Genomic DNA, 11,295 nt, shown 5'->3' with positions numbered 1-11,295 from the left:
GAATGCTGTTTTCCATGCCCAACTCAGAGTGGCGTAAACAGAGAGGTGGCCAACCTTTGACTTGGGAGAGGAGTATTAAGGAAATCACGAAACGCTTGGGTGCTGTCGGTGCTACTCGCCTTCCAGGATGGGGACCGCGTGATCCTCACTGTGCCTGGTTGGAGACACTACAAGATATGGCTACCAACCGATGTCAGTGGCGTTCTTGTTGTCAGTTTCTATCCAGATTGCCTGAGTGAATGCCTGGAGGTGTAGGCACCTCGGAATGATTGTGTTAAGCTAGCACTAAGTCCATCCCCCGTCCACATTTACTCTTTTCTTTACAATAAGGCATTCAAATAAGTCATGGTTGTACGACAGTGAAGCATCGGTGTTGAACACTGATGTCATGCTATCGATGATGATGATGATGATAATGATGAAGCTACATAGCCATCATATGGGACGGTAAGCTGAAGCAGGTGGTGCAAATATTTTTGACTGGGTTGCAAAAGTCATGGGTAGTGGATGGGGGATATCCTTCCGTCCTGGAAGCAACCAATAATACACTATCGAATAATATTATCCAATGAAGTAGTCAATAAATTGTAATTGCACTGTATTATATTATTATCATGCTATATAATGATAATTGCAAATGTAAAATTATCATAGGGGCTACATACATGAGGTAAAAATTGATACCACAGAAGAAACCTTAGCATAAAACCTTTAAATTCACTTGCCATGATACACGACGGAGAACTAAATGCCTCTTAATAAAGAAATCCCCGAAAAAGCTGTCTTCGCTTGTTTCTGAAGTAGGAGACGATGAACGTGTGCAAACTGGACAATATGCCACTGTCATGCAGGCTTTTCTCACAGTTTTCAGACTCACATTCACATAAAACTGCGTAGAACTAACCCAGAAATAATAATCTGTTCAGGAGTAGTTCCCCTGAAGGGAGGTAATACCAAACACACATTCTCTTCAGCAAAAATCCACCGTGTGATACTGCCGTTGAGAAGCCCCTTGTCATGAATGACCCCAACTGCTTCCCCCTCCTACGGGTATGTTAGTAAGTTCATGTTCCCACCGGAAAAGTTCTCAGCACGTAAATTTCTGCTATCAGTCTGCTTTTTTCCACAGTAATTTCTGCTGCGCTGTCCTCTCTTGCGTCAAACTCTTGGTGAATATTTACCATTGCCTGCTACTGGAATGAGCCGGACCGGATGGCTCCAACACTTTTTGACAAGTAATCCATTTATCTGTTTTAGACAAGGAACCTCAACCTGCAAGTTGGTCAGCGAGCGTTTGTCATCCCCTACACTCGAGTGACAGTCATATGTCCTGTACACTATTTCTCTGTTCATGAGATTGTGTGGACACACCCGTCTCATGGACAGCTGAAATATACGGGACGTTTGGATGATCGTGTACTGGTCGACAGACGTGGTAGACTGCGAATTCGCAGTTTCCGCAACGAAGATGCCGGTGAGTGGGAGTGCAGAGCCGGGAATCAAAGTGCTCAGCTAAACATGCATCCGCGGACACCCGCTGAAGGTTTCCACGACTGGATACAACGAAATCGATTGTGGACCAAGGGGATGATGAGCGATGATCCAAAAAACTTGGCCGTTGCTCACGCAATTGTCCAGTGGGTTGAAGGGCCGTGGAGTGCCTGTTCCGTCAGCTGTGGAGATACTGGCCAACAATTCCGAACCGTTCGGTGTGAACGGGTGGACACGCGGTACTATGAAATACTTGATGACCAGGTTTGTCTGGACAAGTTGCTGCCAAAACCTCTAAGCAAACGGAAATGTTTGAAGAGCAAAAAATGTCCCGCGTGGGTGGTTGTAGGATCCGATCCATCTGTGGTAAGTGGACATCCGAGAGCAATGAAACCTGTTTCCTTAGTAGCAGTGTAGCAAGCTACCAATAAGCCTTTTGCCTGGTGTCAATTTTATCTAAGAAAATACTGAGTACTGAGAACGCGGAAATCAATTTGATGGACTGACCAGAAAGGATTCCGACGAGTGAGAATGACTGTCATTCAGTAGCTACTTCGCTCTCCAAACAATACATGTCCATTCAGATACGCGCGTCGACCCAACCGCACCTATTCGATTTTGACCAACGGTCCAATTACAAATGAAAGTTATTATAACAGAAATGTCTAACTTTATAAGACTTTTCGGGTACCCAAGTGAAACTCTATCAAATGCAGTGGCTAAAGACAACTACGTTTTACAACATCCCCAGCAGCGGCATCACTGTTGTCATCATCAAACTTGCTCCGTGTTGCATTTTGACAGAAGCATAGTTAGCAATGTAGAAAAACTGGGGGTTGTACGTACGGGAATGCAAGAAAATATCCCCAGCGATAAAACATAGTGACTATCGAGCTTTCCGATCGGTTGTTCCAGAATATTAAATCTGGAATTTTGGAAGTTTGCATAAAACTGAGAAAATTATGCTCATCCGCCAAGGTCTGGCTGACTTCAATTCCCAACAGATGTACAGCTGAAAGGGAGAAAGGGCTACTGTAGCGAATGCAGAGGATCACGCTTTATTTTCCACTTAAAAGTGCCCGATTACTAGAGCACATTTGTTCCCTAACTGGACTGGAATTATTTAATAAACGATTCGTTGACCGTTTGACCAACAGCAAAACACCTCGGAAGTGTGTCCTTTGATATCGACCGCTGGTTAACTGTGACCTATCTCAGGGAGCGGCCAATTCAACCTGACTCATTCGGTTGCTGTTCATTCATTTTACTGTTGTCATTCGCGTTTGTCTAGAGCTCACCGGAAACTCTCATTTCTTGTGATTCTTATGATTTGCACAATAGTCCGTGGGCAAACAAAAGCCCTCGTTCGGAAGTGGCACAGTAGAATTGACAGGCCAAGCGTTCAGAGATGGAACACCGATATGCATAGGAGCATTTGCTGCTAGTGATCATGAGCCGGAAGTTGTCCTGTCTTCAGAATAATCGCGTAAGAACGGAAGGGAGTGATGTGTAGACAGATCCTAGAAGTACTATCACCGTACAGGTTGGTGGTTAACTTACTATTAGTCATTTGGTGCTTTTCTTCGAATCTGACTGAAGACTGCTCATCTTAGTGAGTGAGACAGCCTGCTTATAAATGCGGTGAAAGTAAAGTGATTGGAGGGGAAGGACTAGAAAGAAGACATTCGGTGTGACAGTCGGTTTTTTGGTCAGGCCAAATCAATTTTCTACCGTTCATGTGTATATGCTTCAAATTACAAGCGCATATAATTACAGATCTTTGTAACCATGATCAATTTAGTGGGCTTTAGTGAGGTAAAAGGATCAGCTGTTTCTCCAAATGTTTACTTTTGTTTCGTCGGTGTTGTTGTTGTCCAGATTGTCGTTCCCACTCTTCACACTGTGATTCCATGTATTGGATTATTTCCTAATCTGTAGCTGATATGCACTCATTTCTTCGCTATTAAGGTTGGTCTTATTATTTTGCCACAAAAGTCACTGCGACCTGTACAGTGGTTGACCCTTCTGTAGAAAAAACCTCCTCTGGTCCTCCAGGCTTGAAGGAATTATGCCTCCTACTGCCATCCCTTGTGTGGACACTTGTAATATGGGGTCATACCTTTCAGAGGGGTTTGGTAAACAATCGGTGGATTTATTGCTGGGCAACGTCTCGCTTTTGACACAAAAGCGATCGACTGTACCCAAAAAGTGCAATACAACCACGACTGTACGGCTTACCGAAAATTCACAAGGAAGGTGTCCCCATAAAACTAATAGTGGATGGCATAGGTTCACCACCACATGAGCTGGCCAGATATCTAGCAGGTATCCTTAAACCACTTGCCGGCAAGTCACCCACACACATCCAAGATTCGTATGACTTTGCCAAAAAAGTAGCTGGGTTTCAGATGGAGCCAGACGAAGTCCTGGCTAGTTTTGACGTCAATTCGATGTATACCAACGTCCCTAAAGCGGACGCTGTGGAAGTAGCGAGAAGACTTTTACTGGCAGAAACAACGCTGCAAGAATGAACGCAACTCTCCGTAGACGAGATAGTTGAAGGCATAAAAGTATGCCTAAACCTCAGTCATTTTGTTTTAAACTCAATTATATACTCTCAAGAACAAGGTTTAGCGATGGGATCACCAATATCCCCGATTTTGGCCAACATGTACATGGAAGACTTCGAACAGAAAGCTTTAAACGGATTCGAGTGTCCACCAAGGGTGTTCTGGCGTTACGTAGATGACACGTTCGTTGTAATAAAGCGGGATAAGGTGAACGAATTCTTTCAACATCTGAACACATTGGACCCTCACATTAAGTTTAGCATGGAGCTAGAGTCCACATCGGTTACACTAGCTTTCCTTGACTGCATGACACACAAGAGTGGTGGGAAATTAAAAACCACTGTATACCGGAAATCAACAGATAGTGGTGCGGTCTTAGACTACTCCTCTGCACATCCAAAAGCAGTATATGCTAGCATAGCCTCAGCGATGTTTAGGAGAGTGAGAGCACTGTGTACAGAGGAGGTCGACCGAAGAGCAGCACAGCTCGAGGTAAAAAAGCGACTTCAAGATGGCGGATACCCAGTGGGTTTAATTAAGCGACAACTAAGACGGGTATTGGTGCCAACACCAAGGCCCAACAAGGAGTGGATCGGAACAGCGGTCATTCCATACAAAACAGGGACATCTGAAGTCATTAGAAGGGTACTGAATACGGCTAACATTAGAGTAGCTTTCCAGAAGGGGAAAACTTTACGCTCGGTGTTGGTGCATTTGAAGGATCGCCTTCCGGTTGATAGGACTAGGAACTGTGTATACAAAATAAAATGTAACGACTGTACGAAGGTTTATATAGGTCAGACAGCCAGGGAATTGCACACCAGAATCGGTGAGCATAAGCGTTCCATTAACAAACCACCGAGAAACGCAGAGGAATACCAAGCGTTAGTCAAAGATTCAGCAATGGCAGGGCATGCTCTAGACACTGGGCATAAGATAGATTTAGAAAATGTGGACATCCTGAGACGGGGTTTAAGATTCACACCACAGCGACTGGTGGCCGAGGCGGTGGAAATCGCCAAGCATCCCAGTGTGAATAGAATAGAGGGGGTAGAACTTGCAAACGTGTGGAGTACGGTCACAGATCAGCCAGGATGACACGAGGCGGTGTGCAATTATCAGCGAAATCGCCTGGGTCTAAAAGTACAAAATCCAAGTAGCCTTAGATCCAATTAACCAGCCCACCCCCATCCCCAAACTAATTGTCCCAGCACCCTTGGACGAACACAGGTGAACGAAATCTGTGAACGACCCCAAGAGGAATTTTCCATTAAGGTGTCCTAGACTGAAGAAGCAGGGACGAAAAAATCCGGGTTCATCATAAAGACGAACCCCCCTAACCGATCTATCGTAAAGCTTAGTCATCCCCACTAATCAACAAACAGGGACATCAGACTGAACACCCAGCACTGATCACGTCAATAGTCATAAGGAATCTCACGGACTGGTTCCCCGACTGCCTGAAAACCCAATGAACCCACTTACTTACTCACTTGGCCTGACGAAGCTTTTGTGTCAAAAGCGAAACGTTGCCCAACAATAAATCCACCGATTGTTTACCAAACCCCTCTGAAACGATGACTTCCCGATCGGTCCCAAACATTTTCCAATTGATTGGGGTAATACCGTTCACAAATCGTTTGGGTTAATCTGTACGCCGAAAGTCACCCTTGCAAACTAAACAACTAGCTGTGAATCTCGTTAGTCAGTGAAGCAAAGGGAACCTGTCAACCAATATGGAGGGTAACAACTGCCGAAAACAAGTCCATGAAACCTCGGTATAGAAGCTGAAAATAGATCACGCTCAAGACAGGCTGTCCTTGGAACGAACATCATTGTGCAACTTAGAACAATCGGGCTTATAACTTACCAGTGTGGTTCGCTTATTTGCTCCACTGGGTGGTTAGCAAATGGCATGCGCACATTTCTGCAAGTCTGCAAAAACTCCCCAGCCAGATGGATTGCTCTGAGGAACAGACTTCGTAAGCACTTGCAATTAACCGGCAAAAAAAGGAAATTCACTTGGATCTAGGTTCACGCGGTCGACTGCACGAAACACTTCAACTGTCCAGCGCATTGTATGCCCGGAGGAGACCTTGACTGCCACCCATTTGACAAGCTAGTCAGATCTAAAAAGATGCCGTTCCCAGTCAATTCACAAACACGCTGTCAACCTAGGTGTGCGCGCCAGTTTTGAGTAGCCTATTAGCAACACAGTGAATTGCTAGGCCTCTTAGGTGAGCTCTTCAGCCGGTAGGACTGTATTCTAAACAAATTCTTGTTTGCGGTGCCACAAAACCCTTGTACAAAATGACAATTGATCACTTTACGATCAGGCGCAACAAGTATTCTTGAAAGTAAAAATGAATTCGTCTTTCTATCAATAACCGTTCCAGTGTACCGATCGATGCATTGCGGTGGATCAAGGTTCAATCCGTGGAAACATTACTTGCCGAATCGGAAGTCAGATAGTGGAGGAAAAACTGTGTGACTCTTCAGAAAAACCAGACATGTCATGCCCGAATCCCAAGTGCCAGGTGGAGTGGCAAGTGGGGCCATGGTCACAGGTGAGTGAGGGTGGTACTGATTAGTGTGATGATGACCCTATTGGTCACAAAGATTGCAGAGACTTATCGACATGAATTTCGATCGAATCAATTGCTTTCAACAGAAGCGACTTGGCCTTTCTTTGACCTGAATTTAAAGCAGTGCCAATATGCACGGTCGTTGAAGGCTGGCGGCTAATTCAGCTCATTTATTGCTTTAACTCGCTCTATCCTTTAAACTTACTTCATATCAGACAAAATTAGGTGATCCTTGAGCAGTATTCAAAAGAATGCTCTACTGGTAAAATGAAAAGTTATGTAGGGGAAGATATCCTATATAAACACTGTGCTTTTAGACCTACGAAGTCTAATTAGCTAAAAGAATACAGACGCATCAGATTAAGTCGGGAGACTAGAACAACACTGGCTACGTTTTTCTATGCTCATAATGCCCGGTCACGTGCGAAGACGGAGTATTGCATCGCGTTTGGAGTGAATCCAAATGGTGATTGCGTCATCCCAATTACCTTTGGAGATTTCAAACAACCCAACAATCAACCAGTTGAAAGATTTGGCTCTCAGAAAGGCCAGCAAGTTGCCAATCTCAAGGATTATAAACAGAGAAGGAGTGCAATTTCTGAAGTTACAGATGGGTAGATTTTCGCGCAAGATAATTTTCTAAAAACCAACTCATTTTAGGAAGACTTCTCATGGTTTCCAGTGAGGCTTGTCGATAGGCTTTGTGATCCCACATATTTCTGACAGTTTGCAAACATGCACTGACATGTCTACTTCACTACGTGCTGCCTGAGGAACTGAAAAGGATTATCGACTAGGAAAAGACGATTGAATTGTTCGATCATTAGTTAGAGCTGTTCAAATTCTTGTCCAAGTACACATACACGTGAAAGCGAAGCGATTCTCATTGTGTTCTCATGTTTGTATACACCCACTTGCATTCATTCATTCATTCATTCATCCATTCATTCCAGACAGTAGTCGCTACAATATATTGTGTATTCCCCCCCCCCAGAAAATCCCATGTTGTTTTTATCCTTGGGTTTAGGGAAGTTGTTGTAATTAAACTTCTCTGATAGAATTAAAAGAGAACAGAAAATTATTGGTGGGATCAGAATGTATGACAGTTGTCCCATACTTCGTTGGCCGCCCACGATGACAGCTGCTGTGTCCGGCAAATGGGTACAGATGTACTCGCGATCAGCTGATCAGTTAGCCGACCGAAACCGATAAACTGGGCTTGCGATAGTTTGCTTGGGTAAGCTCAGTTGTCCAAATTCACCAGAGATGTTTATGAGTGATGCTCTGAACAAGGACGCGCGGGCAAACGGTGGTCGTGCAGCTCATTATATGAACCTATCGAAATTTAAGGGTGGTTGAAATAATAAAACTACTAAAATCAAATATTTAGTGGGGATGTATCTGGAGGTTTCACTGAGGATTTCAAGATGTTACTGATTCGGAAATCAGGCACAGACAGCAACCTTGTGCTCGTCACCAGCTTCGGTCCATTCTTCCATTTTAAAAAGTTGTTGGTGCACACCGACGGTCTCTTCAAATGGTGGAAAGTGATTGCGATTCACTTACCAAGCTCGACGAAAAAGTCAACCACTGATATCTTTGCTCGTCAGGACGCTTTCTGTTGCTTCACCTAGTAAACTGGAAGCAGTCATTATAAAGGGCGCATTTATACCACTACTACAAACCAACCAGTTTTACTTCGATTAGTCTGTTTGAAGTTCTTTGAATAAGATTCGAAAATAGTTTGTCACATGGATTTTCCGTTTTGTTCAACTCGCCGTTCAACCAAGAGCACTGATCGATTAGGTTCCCTCATCCGTCGGTTTCTTGCTTGAGCATCTTTCTCTCACTTGTGTGGGTTTCACACACCTTTGGGATCGCGGTAAACGCCCACCCCCGCACTAAATCGTGGTGATTTGCTTGCTCCATGGGACATCTTTCCTATATAATAAACTGAGTTCTAGACTCCTAAAGAGGAACCCTAGGGAAGAGGGATCATAAAACACAGGGAGTAAGTAAAATTGGGGCCACATATCACTCTTATCTAGAATGTTTTGGTTACCTCCATAGTTTTATCAACACTAATGTTGTCTCATTCGGTTGAACGTTTTAAAAACCTGCAGATTGTTTTTGTTATTAATAGGAGAACTATGATGGAGGATTTATTTCTCGAAATAACCTTCAGGAAAGCACTGGTTGATATTTGATAATCAAATTTCCTGGGTTCCACACGACCGGTACTGAAATCCACCTGATACTGAAGTTCTTTTCATTTCATTGTCGTGTTTAACAAGCCCCGTTATCCACAGGTTTTTTCTGACTAGTTGATACAGCTCACTCATCGAGAATTTTACAAATAGGAAGATGTCTATCAGTTTACTTTGTCCACGTTTGGAAATTGCATTGCCACATGTATAGCGTTTGCTTCCTGATTTTCCGCTTGCTAACTCATCAATTACTTACGTCAGACTAATTCTGCGCGATCCCATTCACTCAACCATTCCATCATCACCGTATTCCAGATTCAGATCTGCTTATCGGTGTGATCATCTGACCATGGATACCTAGGTTCTCACGTAATAACAAAATACTAACTGTTGGACTGCAACGGCTGACTGTTGGTACATGAACTGTATATGGCCTGCGAAAAAAGAGAACTACTGTACAAAAGTGCAGTAAGATTAAATATGAATATCCGCTCGTTCGTAGCTCGGTAACAGTAAAACAGGTTACAGATGATCCGGAAACCTCTGACCGTTCGCTGCTACCACCTTAAAAGGTCACTTTAAGCAGATGTTCGTATTCCCGTTGGGATGGTGTCTGTCTCGAGGGTGATTTATCGGAAGATGATGCATGTCAGAGATGACAGTTGTAACGACTAGCATAGCGGTAACCCACCGAACAGATCAAATCGTGTCAGGAAAGGAATATTCATGCAGCAGCAACAGAACCGGTCATCTAGCGGAACAGTCAATCAATTATTCTCCCAGTGGAACATTTCCCCTCGGAGTGCGAAGATAAATCCTCTTCAATTTTTGAACGCACCGGTGTCTCTTTTCCGAAGACGGTGTGAAGGAATATTGCATTTGCTTTTTTCCCCGCATCAAACCGCCACCATTACTTTGACCTTTACAGTTCTTCTGATTGAAGAGGTCTCCCTTCTATGGTGTCTCCCACTTCAACACCGAACGTATGACATTTTTTCTATGTCAGATAACGCGCTATATTGAAAAAAACCTGTTTTCTTATCGTTTTCAGGTTGTAACTACTCGTAAGGGTAAAATCAGACTAACATTTCTTTGACGGGACCTGGAATTAGCACACAAAGCTAATTCTTTTTGTGACATGCTGGTCTGACTAGAAAATGTAAATACTTTGCCCTTGGTAGTGTAACTTTTACCTCGGTCCTCACAAAACTCAGACAGCCAGGCCAGAAATCTTTGTAATAGTTTGCCCGTTGTCCTCTTCTGCCGCCAATTTACAGTCATATTAACGTTGTTACCGGTAACGAAAATTTCAGGCAGCCGGAGAAATCCCTTTCACATGTCCTATTCCCGAAAAACCGCCCATCTTGTTGATCTTATAGTGTTCAAAACTTTGTGGTGGCGTTGGTGTTCGCGCCCGACAGCTGACGTGCACCTGGGTTCACGACAAGCAGCCGGCAGGTCCTCTGTGTTATGCGAACCAGTTGCCAAGCCCACCGGTAATCGAGGAGTGCGAAGCTCCACCTTGCAAATTCGGTATGTTTCTTTTCTGCGTCTTTTCTTAAACCATGCATGAATACGAACAAATCCACCACACTGTTTGAAAACAACACCTGACGAGATGGGTGGGATATGGAGAAAATATGTCATGTAAAGAACGAGATGTCGGTTTCGGCAAAGGTGGAACTAATTGGACGTCTGGCTGCTTGTCCAGACCTGGGATCAATGCAAATGATTTTAGGGGAAACTAACAGAATTTAACAGGAATGTTCGCCTTTGTACAGTTAATGCAGCAAAAGTTTTTTTGCTAAACTGAACAGGTTTTGTTCACACCATGGGCAAGTTGTTCCCAAGAGAATCGGATTTGAGCAAATCCGTGTGTGTATTTTCGCCTTTTACCAGAAGTTCAGGAAAAATTAAAGCTTAGTTTCCAGCGCTAATTTGGATTCAAACATTAGCCCTTGTTAGGTGTCAATACACTCGATGAGTGTTCCGATGAACCTGACCAGACCACCATCACCAAGAGTGGGCTAGAAGTAACCATCTGCTGACGAAAGATGAAAGCACATTTATACACGTGATATACTACTCATAAGTTTGCTGAAAATTTTTCGACAGTCCACGACCGGTTTCGCCCTTCTTAGGGCTCATGAGGTAGGCGCAGTCCCCGAGATTCCGTCAACCTTGAATTCTACTTGAAACCGAATTTCGCGGAATTAGGGAGATACACTCTTTTCAAACAAATTTGGTTTTCCGAGAAACTCACCTGAAACCCAGCTGAGTCTCTCGTTTACGATGTTATGATATTATAACAGAGCATATAGTGATATAGTGACAGAGCCATATGTGTTTATTGTTGCGCAAGTGGGTGTGATTCGGACGGCTAGGAAGGCATGTGAGTGTTGAAGAAATTAGCTCCACTATCCTGATAACTTCGGAGCTATA

General features: G+C 43.8%; 1 protein-coding gene across 1 annotated transcript in view; it reads left to right on the top strand.

Annotated features, from left to right (window-relative positions):
• The window catches only part of T265_14484 (hypothetical protein), a gene marked incomplete at both ends in the record, with an annotated part of 21,758 nt that extends 11,373 nt beyond the window's left edge, over window positions 1-10,385 (top strand). The window contains 2 exons of the mRNA XM_009173858.1: window positions 1,258-1,857; window positions 10,233-10,385. Coding sequence (XP_009172122.1) covers window positions 1,258-1,857; window positions 10,233-10,385 — 753 coding nt within the window. The remainder of the gene's footprint in view (window positions 1-1,257; window positions 1,858-10,232) is intronic.
• Window positions 10,386-11,295: the final 910 nt, after the last annotated feature.

This window comes from Opisthorchis viverrini, assembly GCF_000715545.1.
Source record: "Opisthorchis viverrini unplaced genomic scaffold opera_v5_203, whole genome shotgun sequence".
In the NCBI taxonomy this organism is placed as follows: Eukaryota; Metazoa; Platyhelminthes; class Trematoda; order Opisthorchiida; family Opisthorchiidae; genus Opisthorchis; species Opisthorchis viverrini.
This window is presented reverse-complemented; position numbering and strand designations above follow the sequence as displayed.